The sequence below is a fragment of the Camelus ferus genome, chromosome 16, assembly GCF_009834535.1.
Source record: "Camelus ferus isolate YT-003-E chromosome 16, BCGSAC_Cfer_1.0, whole genome shotgun sequence".
In the NCBI taxonomy this organism is placed as follows: Eukaryota; Metazoa; Chordata; class Mammalia; order Artiodactyla; family Camelidae; genus Camelus; species Camelus ferus.
The window spans coordinates 48996457-49016514 of NC_045711.1; the positions used below are offsets into that span (position 1 = coordinate 48996457).

The window sequence follows — 20058 nt, forward strand, 5'->3', positions numbered from 1 at the left end:
TTTTTTATTTTTTCAGCTGCCCGTGGAGCCCCACCTCTGCCACCCATTCTCAGGTGAAGCCTGGCTTGGTCCTGTTCCTCAGGAAAAGGATGGACCCTCTCCTCTTCTCAGATGGTCCCTTCCATTCCCTGGAAACCTGCATGACAGCTCCTAACGTGTTTCTCCAGTGCAACCGACCTCTAGACTCCCGGCGTCCTCCCAGCTCACCTCCATCTATGCATCTCGTCTCTGGACTTGGTGACCGGACTCTTCACATTGACAGTAGGGTCCCAGACCCTGCATCCATCCCTCCTCTGTGAGCCCCGCTAGCCAGATGAGGAAGAAGCTTCCGTGTGTCCTGCTTTCCTCCTGGGGAAAGGTGCCTTGTTGTGATGCATTAACTCATTGTTGGGGCAGGGTGGAGAAGGGGACCCCTACCTTCTCCTGCCACTGTTGGGGGAGCTTGGCGGGTTTATTATATTTCATTAGTTTATGAGGCTGGCATGAGCAGGACTTCGAGGGGAGGGGATGGGCATTTTGAGTGAAACAGGAAAGGAGTTTGCAGAGAAGTGATCTGTTTTAAAGGTCATGTTTGGAGAATGGGCAAGGAAATGGGTCTGCTTTGATTTGTAGCGGTTATTTTGGTTTTGCTCTCACCCCACCCCACACCCCTACCCAGAAGTAAGTTGAAGATAACACTAAATACTAATCACTTGAACTAAACATGTAATAAAAAGGGTGAAATAAACTAAGGATCCATTTAGAGCCAGTCAGTTCCTCCGCAGCACAAGGACCCTCTGGGGCTCCCTGCTCCTCTTCCTCAGGTGCTGAGGCTGAGGGACCTCAGCCTCTCACCACCTGTCCCCTCAAGGGAACAGTCCCTTTCATTCATTCGTTACTGATTCACAAGTCCCAGAAACCTCTAGTGAGAGGAAGATAGGACCTTGGCCTTAACCTTGACCATGAGGCTGCCTCAGTCTTTTCTGCCTGGCCCAGAAGGCCACTGACCTTTCAATCCTGTTTGGAAACTTCAGCCCCCGATGAATACTCCAGGATGACAGAGAAGGGAAGGGTGAAGCAGCTCGGGAAAGGGACCAGCTCTGCAGGCTAGGAAAGACTTGAATGGCCCACTCATTCTGAAGGTCACAGCCCATCTGACTGAGCAGGCTCTCCCTGTTCCTTTCTCCAGCACTCAACCCCCAAGACTGCAGGGGTTCACACAGCAGAGTAGAGAAGAGTGAGGAAGCTTATGGGGTAGTCAAAGACCCCTCTGTGCCAAGAAGCACAAAAATTTTGGTGAGGTGTATGTCAGTCCAGCTGATCTTCCCAGGCAGCCAGCAATATGTCGTTTCGTCTTCCAGGTTCTCGTTAAAGAGCACAGAGGAAAGGGAGGTTCCCAACCTACGTAGGAACTGAGCTTGGATCATGGTACAGGGACTTGCCCTTCTCCTGCAGCACGGTGGAGCACCTGGGCTCCATGCACCGGATGGTTTGGTTTACTCAGAGTTTGGAGTGAGAGCAGAGAAGCCATGGCTGTTCCTTGGAATGGAAAGTCAGTGGAATGTTTCACCAGATACATCCAAGGCTTAAACTGCCCTAGGGACCTTTCTAATCTGTTGGGTCGCAGACTAAGGGTCTGTATATGGTGCCCAGTGAAACCCAAGTCTTCCCAAGGCTAGATAAGAGAGCTCACAGCTTGGGTTATTTCTGTGGGGTCTGCAATCCTTGGCCGTCCCCTGGACTTTAGGGCAAACCATGATTAGGTCTGTCACTAGACTTTTTCTAATCAGTCTTTATTTATCATTCTTATTTTCAAATCTGTTAGCAGTTACCTCCCAGCCTGTAGAGCTGAAAGAGGGGACGCTAGTGGAGGGAAAAGGAGAGAGTACAAGACTTGCTACTGCAGCAGACTTCCAGGGTAGATGCTGACCGGTTACTGAACTTGGACTGTGAAGTCTTCCCATTTATTTTTGAAATGGGAATTGATGCCTTTTGTACAACGTTATCAAAGTGTATCTTTTTTCCCCCCTCTTTACTCAAACATGGATCATCAAAACAAGCATCACGTGTAAAAGCCAAATCCCAGCTTTTCATTGGGGCTGGTATCTTCCTCCCGTGTGACCTGCTGCCCACCATAGTCCCCAGCATTGGGACCGTGTCACATGGGTCTTGATTGTATCTTCATTTTCTTGGCCTCATGAAAAACGGCCTGGGACTAGATCTAGTCTGGTGGATGTTCTTCAGAGCATGCTGATGACCCAGTACCTATTTCAGTGTCTTTGCCTTATACATTATTTGGTCCCTCTGTTAATAACAGATTTATTATCATGTGTATTTACTATTGAAGAATGGGACTGTGACCCTCGTAGTTACTGATCTATTTTGTATGCTGTAAAAAGCTTGTAATATAGGTTTAAGGTGGGCTGGCTGCAAGAGCACTAAAACTTCTCACCTTTTAAACTGCTCTTTTTATCTGCTTGTGGGAATGCCGTCTCTTCAGTGGAAGATTGGGTGGTCTCATGTTGAGGCTGTTGCCCAGTCCCGTTAACCCCCTTGTCCCCTCCCAGCAGGAAGAGACCTTGCCCAACCAAGCATCAGGAAGCTGTGTTAAAAGCCCCTGTGTGGGTTTGGTTTTATGATGTTTTTCTCTCGGGGGAAAAACTTAACAATTGTTTCTTACTGCCCTTTCTGGGAAACAGGGCAGTGGCCTCCAGGTTTTTAAATGAGCTAGGTGCCCCTCTTCCCCCTTTTCTCTGATCACCAAACCTGGATCATAGCACTTTGATACTCCAGGTGTGGTTTTCTCTCACATGGGGATTCCCTCCAGTGGCAGAGCCGGGGCCCGCAGACTGAGAGCACGTAGGGTGCTGTCCCACCTGACGGACGTGAGGCTCCCATCTCCAGAAATTCACCCCAGCCCTGGCCACAGGCAGAGGCAAGAAGGCTAGCCGCTGGCCACTGCCCTAGGGGCATCCCCTCACCCCGTAGCTTCCCAACTTGAAACCCAGATTTACCTCCAGGGAGAGGTGAGATAAAATTGTAAATAGACTTGCTACAGAGCAACTCAGGGTTGGGGTGTGTTTTAATTCTCCTGATCACTTGAAATAATCTGTAGGCTGAGTGCTTATGGGAGTGGGGGAGAAGTGTGACTCCAGGGTCCTTCCCTTCTGCAAAGCTCTGGGGGTGGAGTGTAGGGCATCTGAGGCCCTTTGATAGCACTACACTGAGCTGTCTGTTCTGGAAACCCAACCTATGATCAACTGCAGATCAGATTCTTCACATTCCAGTTGTGGTCTTTCCTTCCCTATTGAATCTCAATGCCTGGCTATCCGTGGTCAAGGTGGCTTTCTTTAGGCCACTCTGATTTAGGGAATGGGAGGCGTTACAACTCTGCCTTCAAGACTCATCTCTTAAAAAGAAAATGAAACAAAACTCCAACCACCTTCAAAACACATACAAAAAAAAAAAAAAAGGATAACTGTTTAACCGAAGGAAGGGTTTGGTTCCATTCAACTCCACGTTCATTGTGCCTTTACTTGTGTTAGAGTTCTGTGCTTTCTTCCTCTCTCCCTCTTTGAAGCAACTAAAATCTTCCTTGATAACTGCTGTTTCCTTCTTTCTACTCTTGTTTCTAACAACTTAGTGAGTCCCCTCTCGGATTGTCTTAAATTTCATCCCACTGGTGGCAGAGGGGGCCGTGGCTTGTTGTCTCGTGTCCTTTCCCAGGGCGACCAGCATGGGAACCATAGTCAACACTGAATAAAAGACTAGAGTGACATGTGCAAAGAGTGTGTGTGTGTATGTGTGTGTGCGTCCCTCTTTGTCCGCATGTGGATCAGTTTCTTTTAAAAAATAATTTATTGTATGATTTCTTTTGGAGTTGTTTCTGATTACAGTGCTCCATCTCCTGATTAGCATTGATTTTTTTTTTTCTTCCCCCTTCTACAATGTATAATCTGGTCTCAGGTTGGATTCTTTGGTACATTTCTTTCTCCTGGATGCCGTGCAGTTTAATTAAACCTTGCTTAAAAACAAAAACAAAAAACCTGAAAAACTGTGTACTCTTGTCTGGAATACCGCCGAGAGTGGTGGCGCAGAGGGGAATGGGTCTGTCACCTCAGGTTAGGGTAGTGGTTTGGACTCCAGATCCTCTGAGAAACTAGATAAACTAAGGGCAGAAGCCTCTGCGGCTTCTTGAGAGTTTTCTCTCCTTTCCTGCTGTGTTTTGAAAATCACAGATCTAGTTAGCTGTGCTGACTGGGTGATTCTGAGAGAGTTGGTCCTTATTTATGTCGGCCACCTAACTCCCCTCTGCCCAGGGTTTCCAGGAACCCAGGAGACCCTGTGACCTATGTCTTTATATCCCTAATGGTTCTTCCCACCGGTGTGCACGGTAGCTTCTCACACCGAGGTGTGAAGAAGGTGAGGGCAAAGCATACGGACTGTGTCTATTTTTATGTGGGTGGTGGCTTTTTTTTTTCCTTCACTGCTTTTTAAGTTGAAACCTTAGCTGGCTTTCTTGAACTTTGACTTGAGGTGTAAAAATTGAACCAGACAGTCTGTGCTTACAGAGGTCAGCTGACATAATCACCACTAAGACTTAATGAGCTTAACTTGCACTTTCATCACTAGCAAAGGTCTTGAAGTTATTTCCCATACTGATTCATATTGGGTGTATGTCTGAGTCACTCTCACATAATTTAGATATAAAAACCTAGGGGGGGATGGAAAGGCTGCCTTTCATTTTCATCCATACTTGCCAGATTGGCTGAATTCCTGATTATTTGACCCATCATTGTTATTAATATGATTAATAAACTACCTATTTGTTAATTTAATTGTTCCTCCTGTGAATTTGAATAGCCCTCAAATGGCACTTGCCTAAATGACCCTCAACTGCCTAACCCAATAAGCTTTCTCTGTCCTATTGGGACGGTAGTGCTAGTCTGTATGTGTGGGCATGCACCCGCCAATGCACACAGGCGTTCACACAGACACACAAAAGGATGCTGGACAGGTCCTTCGTGTGTGATTTGATTCCTTCTCCCACGCTACTGTGTATAAATTAGCAGGTGATAAGGACACTAGGTTACCCACCTCAATTATGAATGAGACATAGCTTCTATGGTGAATGTGCCTCTTGAGTATTTCCTGGCCCGAACCAGCCACAAACTGCAACTCACTGCAAGGAAGCTGCCTGTCTCAGACTTCCTGTTATTCTGCAGACAGAGGTAAGAGAACTAAGATGTCAACCTCAGGATCCTAACCACCCCTGAGGATAACTGTGGGGAAATGCCTCATCTTTGGCCTCACCAGAGCCCAGGCTGGATCGGTTTCATACATAATTGAGTTCATCCTCTACTTCTAGGTTGAGGGGTGTGAGATTTAAAGGACTGTATGCTATCTGACCACAAAAGTTCATGCAAAAAATGGATATCTGCTTGGCAGGAATGTCCTTTCCATTCACTCAGCAAAGCATTTATTGCATACTCTGCCAGGCACTGACAATATGAAGATGAAAAGGACATGGTCTTCGCTTCCAAGGAGCTGAGAGTCTAGCAGAAGACTTAAGGACAGCCACTGGGAAAAACCTATGTGGCTTATTAAAAGGCTTTATGGTAACTAGCCAGGGAAGCCAGGTGAGCGGCATTCCAGATGTAGGAAACAGCACAGACAAAGGCACAAAAGTGAGAAACAGAACGATGGTATGTTCGTCATGTTGCTGGAGTACTGGAAAGAGAAAAAGCTTCAAGCAAGTAACCTTAAAAAGAGGGCTTTCAACTTGGACATTCTGTGATTCTCTGTCTGCTTCCACAATAGTCATTTACTTGTGTAGGCATTTCTTGGACCAGTGCTGTATTTTCTGGCGAATGTTTTCACAGGCTCCATCCAATGTGCATGTGAAGTACCCACGGCTTCCTCTGCTCCCTCGATCCCACTGTAACCGAGGTAGGTAGGTTGTTCACCACCATCCCTTAAAAAGGCTTCCTAGACACTTGTTACCATTTCTGGTTATTAAGGACAATTTTTAGGTGCCAGGTTATAAAAATAAACATGAACAGTGAAAGCCGCTTCCTAGGTTCTAGTGCCCTATTAAAAAATCAGAAATACCATCTGGTGGGAAAGCTGCCATTCTGTGATAACACCGTCTCCATTCATGGCAGCCGATGTGCTTCACTCTTGTAGTTTTCAGCTCCTAGAAAGCCTTCCCAAAATGAGTTCCTTCACCACCTCCCTCTACTTTAGAACCTACATCTGTCTAGTCCTCCCCCTATGTTTAATGGTCAGGAGTTTGATTTCCTGTCCGACTTCCTGAGTTCGAATTCCAGTTCTTCCACTTACTAGTTGTGTGACCTTGGGCAGATTTATTCAGCCCTTCTATTTCAGTCTCCTCATTTGTAAAATGGAAATAATTCCAACTTCACGGGGTGCCTGTGAGAATTAATAAGATGGTAAAATACCCGAGCTCAGTCCCTGGCATACACATAAGTACTCAGTATTGACTCTTATTAATCTCCTAAATGAACTAACTACAATTAACTTGATTGTAATATTGTAGTTTTCCTACGCCCTGGCTCTATTGTTCTATATCATTTGACATTGAAGGGTGAGCGATAAGTGTTTACCATCACCTAGAATTGGGTTCTGGCTTTTAACAGAACCTGAGGCTTAGCTGGGTTATTAGCTCTGGAAGCTGGCCTGTAAATTACTGCTCTAATTTATATTTTTCATTAAAAGCTCAGCTTGCTATTTCTTTTATAGCGGTCTTCTCTGGCCCCGAAACCCTAGTGTTTAGCCATAAAATTTTTTTTTAATTAGGGTCCATAATTCTCTCCACTCTCCACATTGCGTAGATTAATGGGATTAACGATAGGAAGGTGCACAGAATATCATATTCTCAGTGACAAAAGCAAAGGCCTGGCCCTCTTTCATCTTTGAAACAAATCAGGGAGATACTGCGATGAAACATAGTGTCTTTCTTTATGCAAGTGTACAACTTCACAAAAAAACACTGGCTGGGGAGTCAGGAAATTTGGGTCCTAAACCACCAAGATTTCCCTGACCTCTAACCCTCTGCACATTTGCTTTGCGCCTTGCAGGGGTGAGCATTAGAGATGCAAAGCATCTAACATCCTACCTGGCACCCGGAACCGCCTAAATAATGGTAGGTATTATGTAGTAGCTCTCTGAAACTCTAGCCCATTAGGATAACGAAAACGGGTGAGTACGGCAGTGAGAAGGGGCACGAAAGAAAGGCGTGGAAATACAGTCGCGAGCGGCGAAGACCACATCTCCCTCCAGGCTTTGCGGCGGGGCAGGCCCGCCTTACTCAGCGCCGCCCCGGCGCAACCGCGCGTCTTTCCGCGGAGGCCCCGGATGTAGACGCCCGTGTGGGCTCAGTGGGCGCGGCCTCACGATGGCGCTGAGACCTGGGGCTCTCTTATTGGTTGTGCGCCTTCCGGCTTGATTGGATGTGAAGGAGGGGGCGGTGGCCAAGGCGCGCGGCGCTCCGGCGACACCCAATCAGAAACGTGGCCGGGCTTTGGCGGGAGGCGGGAAAGCTGCGGCCGGGCAGATTTGGCGCGAGTGCGGCTGGGCTTTCCGGCTGCAGGTGTGGAGTGTGTCCGGGAGTTTGTGGTGGAGACTCCCTGAAGCTGTCTGCGGGAGACGGGAAAGATCTAGCACTGAGGTGACGCAGCCCTGTGAGGTGGAAAGGAGAGGGGGCCCGGGGCTCCGGGGTCAGCAGAGCTGGGCTAAGGGCTGTGGCGAGGGCCACGGATTCCGATGCAGCTCCAGGTGGAGTGAGAGGAGGACAGCTCAGATCGCGGGAGGGAGAGAGAGGAGGCCGGGGTAGGGAAGGGAGAGGTGCGTCCTCGGAGTCGCCTGGCAGCTGTGCTGAGTGCTGCGGGAGGGAGATGTGGCGGAGTGGGGCTGAGAGTCGGGTAGAGCGGGGACTGAGTGCAGAGTGAGGACTTGGGGAAGACGGTTAAAGTGGGAGGTTGCTGGGCTAAGCTGAGGATAATGATCTACCCCGTGCCTGGAGCCAGGGGATTAGAAATCCTACAGAAACCAATTATGATTAACTTCTTACTGCACCGCTCAAGTGCTTAAAAAATTGGGTCTGGAGACAGAATGCCTGGTCTTACATCCTGCTTTGCTGTGACGTTGGGCCTCTCTGCCTCTCAGTTTTCTTATCTATAAGTTAAAGATAATAATAGTACCAATCTCTAAGGTGGTTGTAAAACTTAAATGAGCTTAAATGCTCATGACAGCGGTGGACAAGGTGTTCGCTCTTGTTGCAAAGATTTGGATGAGACACAGAACTAAATGCTAAAATGTTGTCATAATATAATTTACTCATGAAATGGGTGTTGATCAACGGTATAATTTCTGTGTTACTTTTACTTCACTTTTACATATTGACTGGCTGTCCTGTTCTCTTTTGTGCCCAGCTGTGTTGCCATCATGCCTCAAACCCGATCCCAGTCACAGGCTACAATCAGTTTTCCAAAAAAGAAACTGTCTCGGACATTGGACAAACCTAAAAACTCGGGTAACAGCAAACTAGAACTGACAAATGTCCAGGCCATACCCTGTTCTCCTTGTGCAAAACTTCTGCCTCTCAGCCCCAGAAAACGTCTAGGTAAGCTATCCAATATTTAAATACAACTTTTTTGACTGTTAGCTCTTGACCTCTTTCTGCAATAAGATGCCTTTGAAACAGCTTTCTGAGTTTAGTTAAGACCACTCTATTCCCTTTGGTTATTTTCAGAATGGTCACTAAGTGCTTTCTGAACTTCAGAGTTAAGCTACTTATTGAAGTCCCTTTCTGAACTACTTAATAGATCTGATCTTCAATTCCTTGATAACCTTGTTTCTATTGGTGTTTTAAATGACCTTGCAGTTTAGTTATATAGTATTTTGAAACTTGCCTCGGTTGTTGTGAAGTTAAGAGAAACGTGACAGTTCTTATTTTATAACAGTGGTTGGTAATCCTTGTTTTAGATCATCTGTTTTTTATTAGGGGTGATTTGGCAATATCTGGAGACATTTTTAGTTATCATAACCGAGGGGGTGCTACTGACATAGTGGATTAAGGCCAGGGATGCTGCAATGCACAGGACAGTCCCCGACAATGAAGAGTTATTTGGCCCAAGATATCAATGGTGCCCAGGTTGAGAAACTCTGTTTTAGAGCAATCCTAGAATTTAATTCCACTAAAACCCACTTGGTTTCTACCAAATAGTAGTAAGACTCAGTAGTGCCATCTGGTGGCCAGTGTTTTCTTCTGGATGAGAGGCATTTTATTTTGGTGGTTCTGGCTGAGGTAGAAAGAAATTCACCTCTTTCTGGGGGGATGCAGGGACCTTCCCAAGTCCACTGCTAAGAATGACCACGTTTTGATTTTAATACATTTCAGGTGACGACAACCTGTGTAACACACCCCATTTACCTCCCTGTTCTCCACCAAAGCAAGGCAAGAAAGAGAATGGGCCCCCTCGCTCACATACCCCTAAGGGGCGTAGATTGGTATTTGACAATCAGCTGACAGTTAAGTCTCCCAACAAAAGAGAACAAGCCAGAGTTCACCCAAACAAAACACGTTCCTCAATTCGAAAATGTGAAGACATCACAACAAATTCTGAGCAGAGATGTTCGCTGGAGAAGGAATCTGCGTGTATGAGACTGTTCAAGCAAGAAGGTTCGTTCTTACGTGGCAGCTGTTCACGCAGCCTCGTAAACAAGGCTGGCGATTCCAAGTGAAACCCAGTGGGTCTTCTCGGTCACCTCTGTTGTGTCTAATTGTCCTTTCATGTCTGGCACAGGCACTTGCTACCAGCAAGCAAAGCAGGTCCTGACTACAGCTGTCCCGGATCAGCTGCCTGCCAGGGAAAAGGAGATGGATGTCATCCGGAATTTCCTGAGGGAGCACATCTGTGGGAAAAAAGCTGGAAGTCTTTATCTTTCTGGTGCTCCTGGAACTGGAAAAACTGCCTGCTTAAGCCGAATTCTGCAAGACCTCAAGGTACATTGAGAGCCTGAATTATGCTCTTGCTAAAATGACACTTGATTATTAAGGGTTAAGAAAGAGTAGAAGTGCTTAGGGGATTGAAGTTTCCCCCCCAGTAAGACACTTTTCATTTTCCCGTCTAAATCTTTCCCAGTGAAAGTGGAGCTTATTCTTTTGCATGCTGTTAACTCCTTAAAGACACCCCAGGTTCTATCAAATTTTTATCCAAGGCAAAGTAACTTGTATGTTTGCATTTTTCTAGAAGGAACTGAAAGGCTTTAAAACGATCATGCTGAATTGCATGTCCTTGAGGAGTGCCCAGGCTGTATTCCCAGCCATTGCCCAGGAGGTTTGTCAGGAAGAAGTATACAGGCCAGCTGGGAAGGACATGATGAGGAAACTGGAAAACCATATGACTGCAGAGAAGGGCCCCATGATGTAAGCATTGCTCTGCTGCATGTTGCTCTGTGAAAATCTGCAAGGTCTATTGCCCACAAACTCGCCTTCTTGCCTCTTGAATTTAATCCATTTGTTCATAAAAAGAACATTTCCTATATTTGCTTTAGGAGAGGTAGTTACATAAGCTTAAAGGGAAAGAAGAAAAGAAGGGGAAAAAAACCTTCTAATTTTAAATTGGGAAAAAATGTTTTTAAATGGAATGCTTGAAAAACCTGTATGTTACTTTTTGGTGATGGCAGGGGTATCATCGTAACAGTGACTGGAGATAGGACATATTGGGATCTTCAAACTGGTCTCATCTATAGGAATGTGACCTAGAGTCAGCCCAGATCAAACAGTTTGGAGAGTTAAGAAGGTTAATGGGATACTAATTGTTTCTCTTTCTATGTAGTGTGTTGGTGTTGGACGAGATGGATCAGCTGGACAGTAAAGGGCAAGATGTACTGTACACACTGTTTGAATGGCCATGGCTAAGCAGTTCTCGATTGGTGCTGATTGGTTAGTACCCTGTTGTTAATGTTACTTGGTGGTCCTAAAGACCTCTTTTTTTTAATCTCTTCAGTTTATTTATCACCTATTATTTTATCTTAAACCAGCTTTCTGCTTATCAAAATAAGAAAGTTACTATAAAATAGTAACCTTAACCAAGGCAAATCAATTTTGTTAACTCTGAATAAAAATGATAATACTTGGGAGGGATAGATTAGGAGTTTGGGATTAATGATATTTGTTACTATATATAAAATAGATAAACAACAAGGACCTGCTGTACAGCACAGGGAACTATATTCAATTTCTGGTTATGAGCTATAGTGGAATAGAATCTGAAAATATATGTATGTGTATACATGTATAACTGATTCGCTTTGCTGTACATGTGAAACTAATATTGTAAATCAACTATACTTCAATAAAAAATAAGAATTAAAATTTTTTTTTCAAAAATAAAGATGTGACCAATGATTCAAAACAAAACAAAAAGACGTAATACTGCATTTCAGAGACAATTGGTTTTTAGAGTGTCTGATCCTGCTTCTCAGTGAACAATTCTAAACCTACCTTGAAAAGAGCATTGTATGAATATTGTGTACACCTCACCTAATGAGTATTGGGGGGGTGGGGGCAAGTGGAAAGCAAACTGGAATGCTGGGTTATAACTGGAAATTTTATTCAGCTTTCAGAGGATTTAGTTTTCCTTTTAGGATGTTTTGACCAGTGGTGATTAGTGTTATTTATCTCCTCCTCAGGTATTGCTAATACTCTGGATCTCACAGACAGAATTCTGCCAAGGCTTCAAGCTAGAGAAAAATGTAAGCCACAGCTGTTGAACTTCCCACCTTACACCAAAAATCAGATAGCCACTATCTTGCAGGATCGACTTAATCAGGTGAGTGCTAACTGTTGTACCAAGTTCTGTGTTCCTTGTATCACATGTGAAAGGGAAACCTAACAATAGGTCTAAAATATTTTGCTTTGATTGTTACTCCAAGGGAGTTCCTAGGAGCCATCCATAGTGAGAACATTTTCATATGAATTTCCACCCATTGTTCCATTTATTGGATGCCTCAGTGTTGGAATAAAAATAATAAGAGTTAGAGGAATCATCCACATGCTTCTCTAATGGCCTTTAAACACAGGGCCTGAAGAAGCACTTTCTCCTTTGTAAATGACCAAATAGATTCTATTTTAGTTTAGTTTTGCTAATTTAAGTTTCAGTTGCTTTTTTCCCCTTCGTGAACCTCTGCCGCATTCCTACAAAATACTTAAATGTATAAACTCTCCATTTACTTATAAGCAGAAAAGGCATCTCTTAGACCCTAAAGGTTGGTGCATCAAGTTTAGACTTAAGTGTGAAAATACTTATGCAGAGGGGGAATATTCTGGTTCAAACTATCGTCTTCTGTGTCATGTCCAAAGGCATCTAAAGATCAGGTTCTGGACAACGCTGCTATTCAGTTCTGTGCCCGCAAAGTCTCCGCTGTTTCAGGAGATGTTCGCAAAGCGCTAGATGTTTGCAGGTGAGTTATGGCACTGTTGGCTGCTTTTATTAAAAAAAGAAATGCTGCTAATTGTCTCATGTAACTCAAGTGAATGTGGCTTACGAGGCTCCATTCTGCCACTTTTTATGCTCAGAAAGGAGGACTTGTTTCTCAGTGGGGAGCTCTGCATTTCCACCGTGTTAATGTCTGAAACATTATCAGTCCATTACCTACAGAGGGAGAAACAAATGAGATGTTGCTGGCACTCCCTGTGGTGATTATAGATTGGTTAATTACATTTGTATTAAAAAAGACTCCAGTTTACTTTTCCATTAGCTGGTCTCAAGCAGGTTTATTTATGGACCTGAACCATCTTTGCCTTGAGACTTTTTTTTCCTTCCTTTGCTTTTGTGAGCACCCCTTCCTCCAGTTGGTGGTCCCCCACAGTTGTACTCCAGGTCTCTCTCTCCCTTCCCACCCCCCTGCCCCTCCTGCTGGGGGAGCCTCTGTGCTGACTGATGAAATTTCTTCCTTCCCAGTAGGGACACTGGGTCCATTAAAATGATACTTGCTGTGCTGGCCCGCTGGTCCAACCTCCCCCTACTGCCATGCAGAAGATCCAGGTCTGGCTTATGGCTTCCTGTGGGCAAAGTAGTTTGGAGAGAGCAGTGGGAGAGTAAGCTCTTCCTATTGCTAGATGGTGTGATCCTGGTTTTGAAAGTTTCCCCTAGTCAGCAAACTACTTGGGTAAAGACTGAGGCTCTGAGCAATAGTGATGTAGGCCGGTGTGGTTTAGCCTACACGTATCCTGTGTATATGTAACAGCGGACTCTCCTTTTAGGTCTGCTGTGGATGGGTGGTACTGGCTTTCTTTAGTCAATCACCCACACTACATATCTTCCCCCATCCATGACATTTTTTCTTGGTCCAAAATGTTATCATTGGCTCAATGTATGATCACTTTTTTGGCATCTATAAGAGGAAACCGTGTAGTGTTGCAGTTTCTCAGATTCCCTGGTCCATGAATTATTTCAAGGCAATTCAGTCTTCTTAAGCTGAGACATAATCCAGTTTTGTTTGAGGGCTTTAAAATTATAAAACATGTTGCTTTCTGTTAATGTGACTGTTTTGAGCTTGGTGGTTTGGTGGAGTGTTTGGTTTGGCTCAGCCTAAATTAATTTCAGAAATTTTTTTTTTATATAGGAGAGCTATTGAAATTGTAGAGTCAGATGTCAAAAGACAGACTATCCTCAAACCACTGTCTGAATGTAAGTAGTTTATCTCCTTTCTGTCTTCCTTTATAACTGGAGGCTTAACTTTCCTGAGGAAAGAGGTAGAAAGATGAAATGAGCATAGTTAAATCCACACTCACCCCCTCATGTGTGTGTGTATGTGTCTGTGTTTTGCATCAATTTCATCTACTTTATTTCAAGCCTGCCTGCCAGTGCTATAATCCATGCACTACTGGAAATGAGTTCTCCAGGGTGTTACGTGAATGGTTGGGACAGAGTAGTTTTCTTTCCAAGCTCTAAGAATGAAAGCTAGACAGTAAGTTTGCATCAACTTCTCTCTGGGTACTTACATTGAGTTCACCTTAGGTCTCAGAATAGGTGAAAGCAAAGCCTGGTAAATAAGGGTCACACAGGGAAAGAACTGAGTTTCACTTGGAATATTGCAAGCCTTTCAACAAGTGGAAGAGGGTGGAGTTTCAAAGATGGTATTGCAACAGTAAACTACAGGCTATCACAAAAATGACAGAATTAATTTTCTTTTCCCTCAACCTTGTTCTCTTAGCTACAGCAGATGTCAAATGGCCATGAACTACATATCTTGTGTTTAACATCCCCTGTTAATCTTTAGAAACAGGACAGTCTGATTTGATTGTTTCTTCCTTCCCTCCTGCACTGGTTAAGAGTTACTAAAATTGTTTCTAGCACTATAAATATAGTTCCACAGAAAACACTTTTTTCATCAACTTGTTGAAAGAAAATTAATAGAAGTATTTCAGAAGGAGCCAAACTTAGTGGTTAAGTTGATGGTGGGTAATATTTGCCAGTGCACAGTCTAGATACTGGCTTCTCTTCAGCTTTTCACAGGATTCCCTTTTTCCCTACCAATAACACTTAGGCTTGTCAGTGGCCCCTGTGAGCGCCTCTGGCACACATAACTAAAAGAGGTAGTGAATTCCTGTCTTATGATGTCTGGTAGGTGTGGTTAGCTTTTAACGGTTCTAGAAAGCTATAGGGAGACTGACTTCAACCAGATGTAAGAAGACATTTTTCAATAAACAGCACTAATTGGACTTTGACACAGAGTGGGCTCCCCATTTAATGATACTCAAAAGTTGGACAGGCGACCACTTGCTGGGATTATTTTAGAAGGGGCTCAGCCATTGGGTAGGGAGCAAGAAAAGACCTAAATTCCTTTCAACTTTAAGGTTCTGCTTCTTGGTCGCGGATCTCCAGTTTCTCCTCTACAATGAGTCGTCGGCAGTGTCCCGTTTGTGGCAGTGACATCGAAGCAAATTTTTGTGGGACAGCCGACTTGGTCTCAGGAAGTAACTTTAGGCAAAGGTTGTTACAGAGCAAATCCCTCCTCTGTCTTGCAATTCCAGCATTTCCACACAATGAGGCCGTAGTCCTCTACACCTTGTTGGCAGCCTCCCAACCTCCAGCCTCTGAGATGGTGCTATCTGCTAAGATATCCAATGCCATTTTCTCAAGTGTTGCTCTACTGTAGATCAGCCCAGGAAAGTGAACCAAACCTCAGAGGTCATCTGGGGAGGCTATCCAGAGGACATATGTATGATTGTCCACATTTTGCCACTCAGTTGATTCAAAATATTAGGTAATTTTTCCAGCCTTATAAAATTACCAGGCCCCAGGGTGGAGTATAGCTCAGTGGTAGAGCGTGTGCTTAGCATGCACAAGGTCGTGGGTTCAATCCTCAGTACCTCCATTAAATAATAAATAAATATAAACCTAATTGCCTCCCCCCTAAATAAATAAATGTAAATAATAAAACCTAATTGCCTACCCCCTAAAAAAGTAAATAAAAACTTAAAAACAAAAAGTTAAAAAATAAAATTACCAGGTGCAATCATCTTTGCTTCAAGATTCTGTTATCCCTCTTGGCCTTTGAGATATCAGGAACTTCCAAGGCAGAGTCCATTAGTTCTCCATCTGGTCCTTATTCTTTCATGAGGTAGATTTTGTCTCTCTGACACTAAGTTGCATTCTACAGGATAAAGCAGCTCACCATTCTGCCCAGAAAAAGAATAACCCTACTTTCCAATTCATCTCACATTTTGACATCTTTCTGAGGATCACGCTGTCTCTCATCCTTTGGCTTCTAGTTACAGAATTGGAACCTCTGCCACCCCATGACTGCTCTTGAATTTCTTTCAACTGAAGCTTAGTATCATCTGTCTCAATACCCACAATATTAAAAAAAATCTAATTAAGCTTGATTTATTTGCTTTATAGGTAAATCACCCTCTGAGTCACTGGTTCCCAAGCGGGTTGGTGTTATTCACATATCACAAGTCATTTCAGAAGTTGATGGAAACAGAATGACTTTGAGCCAAGATGGAGCACACGATTCCTTCCCTCTTCAGCAGAAGATCTTGGTCTGCTCTTTGCTGCTCCTGACCAGGCAGTTGAAAATCAAAGAGGTCACTCTGGGGAAGGTTAGTTGGGAATCTCAGCAGATGGAGCTAGGGTGGAGATGACAATCTGCTTTGCTGAGCAGATGTTTTCCAAAAGGCCTGTCTTGCTCCAGCTGATATGAATTAAAAATGGATCTTAACAGTAAGAGTAAGTACTGGTATCACATAAAAGGCAGCTGACTTTATTTCCCTTGGGTTGTGGTTGAGAATTTACCATTAATCTCCCCTTCACTTCTGCCTCTCCCTGTGAAATTTATAAAGCCCCTTTCCTGCATTACAGGATAGGTTTTTGGCATTGTCTCCATAATGCCTTTTCAAGGATTTTATTGAAAAGAAGGAGAATTAGGGTATTCCGATAACTGTTTTGCAAACCCAGACTCACATTTCTTAAAGGATCACAAGGTTACAAGAAATATGACTTACAAGCAACATTTGTTCTCCCTTGTTTCCTCCCAGTTATTTGAAGCCTATAGTAACGTCTGTCGCAAACAGCAGGTGGCAGCTGTGGACCAGTCAGAGTGTTTGTCACTTTCAGGGCTCCTGGAGGCCAGGGGCATTTTCGGATTAAAGAAAAACAAGGATACCCGCTTCACAAAGGTATAGTGAACTGCTTATTTGTGACATTGCTTTTAATCGTCCTGCTTTGGAGAGCTTACCTTTCGCTAAAGATTTTTAATGGACTGCAATTAGATAAATAATTTTTTTGTTAAGGTGTGTGAAGACAGGGCTGTAGTATGAATGAGATTTTTTTTCAGGCCATTGGAAAAGCAGTGTTTAACTTGCTTGCCTCTTGTGAGACAAGTTTAACATGGTAGAAGCTTGCATAGTAAAAACTTTGTGAGTTCTCCACTGTGAAAATTCCTTTTCTCTTCTTTCCAGGTGTCTTTGAAGATTGAAGAGAAGGAAATAGAGCATGCTCTGAAAGACAGAGCTTTAGTTGGAAATATCTTAGCTACTGGATTGCCTTAAATTCTTCTTTTATACCAATACCCACCTGAAAGTATCCAGCCAGCATTTGAGAGAGCGATGAAGTCTTCATTTTAGTACTTTATACACTCACGTCTGAAAACAAACATGACCTTTTTTACCTAAAGCTGATAAAAATTTAATCTATGGGTTCATGAATACTAGCACAGAATAATATCTTTGGGTCTTATTATGTTCATGCGTAAAAAACTATGAAGTAGACCCTTTTAATTACATTTGCTACCTCTGTCACTAGTGTGTCGCTAACCAGGAGGCTTGCAAGTATACAGATTTATGTTGTGGAAAATGCACATATTTACTTCTTAGTTTCCTCAGACATTAGTGTATTTTAAAGAACTTTGGGACTAGACGAAGAAGAATGAAAAAGGATGACACAGGAAAATAAGTCCACGTGGAGATTTGGAGGACACTTTGATCAAAGAATGTATTTCTTTTTGGAGTGTTCCCATTGCAAATACCTCCACATTGTGACATTTTAAAGACTTACTGAGCTTCTTGGGCACTCCCAAGGTTGTGGGGGTGCTCAGGAGAATGTGACTTTACAGATTGTGAATATATTTATTTTCAAGCTGCGTTCTTTGTCTCTTTAAGCAAACACATTGCAAGAGAGCTCAAACTTGCAGAAAGCAATGTGACAGTTCCTCCCCCAGACTATCCCACAGCCCTAGCTGCCCTCAGACGAAGCCATTTCTTTCCAAACACCTTAGCTTGGGGTAGTGTTTTTGTCTAAACCTTCTATTTTCCCAGTCTTATTAGATAAATTGATCCATATGGTTACTCAAGTCTCACCTTTTCTGGGTTTGGCTTCCAGTGGCATTAAATAGCAATTTGTGGCGGGGACGCCAGAGGGCACCCTTATAACACTGACTACCTGGAAAGTGCAGGCGTTGGGCTGGGGTAGTTTGGAGGGAAGGGGAAAAAAAAAACTTCAGTTTGATTCTTTTGGGAGATTGTTGTACTTTTATAACTCGAGCAAATTCTTGGCATGCAAACTATGTGTGATATGCATGGTCTGAGAGCCAGTGTCTGAGACTGCTGCTCCCTGGGCTCTTCCGTCTGCCCCTGCCTTTCTGACATGGCCTGAGTTTGGGAACTTGATATGTGTACAAATGATCTGTTGGCCACTGTTTCATTCATGCTGCCCACTGTATCCTTGCAATGTGATCTGAGCTACAGCAGGTGGTACGGGATGGGAGAAAGACACACGGAGAGAGCCCTCTGAAATGAACACTACCCACTGGTGTGTGTGCAGCAGAGCGGAGTCTGTAGACAGGAGTCTGAATGACTCACCCTCACACTCCTTTATTAGTGCATTCATTCCCTCTGAGAGCAATTTGCGAGTGGAGAACACAGTCCTATACCTCGAAGCTCGGAGAGCGTCCGGGGCTATAAGGGTTAATAAGCATAATTGCAGAGATTGTCCGAAGGCTGATGGAAAGCAGAGACTGAACGGGATTGAGAACAGATGCGAGGCTTGATTTAAATTACATTTTATTGGATGCTGCAGCCTTAAGAGACGTGACTGCTTTACAGTTTGTTTCCACACTGTGGGCAGCTGCTGTCTGTTCGGTGTCCACAGTAGGATCCTGCCCAGAAAGGAGTGGCCTCCCCACCTCGTTGTGTTTGAGGCTTGGCGCCTTCCTCTAAACTGCAGGGCTGGAGTCAGGAACATGGCTTGACTCGCAGTGGGGCTGCTATGTATCCTCCACGGCTCTGGGCCAAGATCGCATTTGCAGAGTCAAAGGGGCCAAATTTCTTCCCCCTCTACCTCCTTTCTCTCCCTTTCCCCTGGTATTTGGAAATCGGGTTTTCTGTGTACTTTGTTAGTTTCCTTTCCTTCGGTTCTCCCCCCACTGTCAATTTCTAGGTCATCGCTGCTCTTAAGACTTCAGCAATTGGAACAGGGTTGGTTCTGTCAATGATGCGTGAAGCAGACTTAGAGTCCCTGCTTGGCTTCCGCTGCCCTTGTGGGAGCAAAAGCTGATGTATGTTTGTCAGTGAAGTCTTAAGTGTAATTCAGACAGCCAGGGAGCAGACTGAGAAGAGGAAGAAAGTCCTTTTCTCGCTGAAGCTGTGAGCTCTGGGAAGGTGGTGGGATTTCTAGGGGGCTGGGCTGGGCTTGTGGTTACTAGTTTTTGCCAGGAGCCTAGACTGTTTCACACGGAGTAGTGGCAGAGATGCTGACCTACATTCTTCCTCTTGAAGGTGGTGGGGTGTGTGTCTGCATCCTGGCTTATTTATTTTTCTTCACAGAAGCAAATTAAGCATCCATAGTGTTGGTAGGTATTGCCATGGAAAGCACAGAGACAATAAAATTGGTGTGAGTTGCAACCCCAGAGTTGCCACTGACATTTCTGGCTCAATGAAGACCTGCCTGTGGCTGGGTAACTGGCGAGAGAGTGTGAGGTCCCCGCGCCCAGAGATCCAGAAAGCCGCCAGAGCTCTCTCTCCCCTCTCACTGCTCCTTGCCTCTATTAAATGCTCTTTTAAGAAATACCAGTAAGAACTGGGAATTAGGAATGAGATATGACTTGGGGCTTCTTAAAAATATCTGTGGAGACGTGTTACCTTGACTACTGTGGGAGACCAAAAGAGAGAGCCAAAATGGAAATATTATTTACCTTGGTATCTGTGCCTTGGACCTGGGAGGTATTCAATAAACAATTGTTGGACGAACAGATAGGTGTGACAAGGTGAGATGCCGCCTCTCCCTCCATCTTGCAGACAGTTCTAATCTGGAGGTAGCATGCTGGTGCTTTTGCACTGAGGTGGAGCAGGCCACTGTAAAAGGTGCTCTCAAAAAAAATAAATAAGTGGGGCACTCCATTTTACAACCTGTGTCAGCACAGCATTTATTGGCCTCACCTATGTTCCAATGGCTCCCTCTGATATCCTGGTATTTTGCTTGAGGCAACTTCCATGTTGCTCCCAGGAAGCCTTGGCTTTGGGAAGACCGTCCTACCTACAGGCTGGGA

General features: G+C 44.3%; 2 protein-coding genes across 9 annotated transcripts in view; both read left to right on the forward strand.

The window, feature by feature from the left end:
- Window positions 1-4033, forward strand: part of WIPF2 (WAS/WASL interacting protein family member 2) — a 39556-nt gene extending 35523 nt beyond the window's left edge. For all 6 annotated transcript variants that reach the window (XM_032457974.1, XM_032457972.1, XM_014562738.2 and 3 more), the window contains one exon: window positions 17-4033. In XM_032457974.1, coding sequence (XP_032313865.1) covers window positions 17-57 — 41 coding nt within the window. In that variant the 3' untranslated portion in view covers window positions 58-4033. The remainder of the gene's footprint in view (window positions 1-16) is intronic.
- A 3506-nt stretch (window positions 4034-7539) lies between these two features.
- On the forward strand, window positions 7540-18092 carry CDC6 (cell division cycle 6). Of its 3 annotated transcripts, none has more exons than XM_032457976.1 (12): window positions 7540-7669; window positions 8433-8623; window positions 9401-9682; window positions 9807-10006; window positions 10257-10429; window positions 10842-10948; window positions 11698-11837; window positions 12368-12468; window positions 13633-13697; window positions 15915-16117; window positions 16553-16693; window positions 16976-18092. In XM_032457976.1, the coding sequence occupies exons 2-12, from the start codon at window positions 8446-8448 to the stop codon at window positions 17063-17065; spliced, it is 1680 nt and encodes a 559-aa protein (XP_032313867.1). In that variant the 5' UTR covers window positions 7540-7669; window positions 8433-8445; the 3' UTR covers window positions 17066-18092. The 3 variants fall into 3 exon arrangements, with proteins under 3 accessions (XP_032313867.1, XP_032313866.1, XP_032313868.1); XM_032457975.1 differs by having other exon boundaries at window positions 10254-10429; window positions 16976-18090; XM_032457977.1 differs by lacking the exon at window positions 9401-9682 and having other exon boundaries at window positions 10254-10429; window positions 16976-18091.
- The last annotated feature ends 1966 nt before the right edge of the window (window positions 18093-20058 follow it).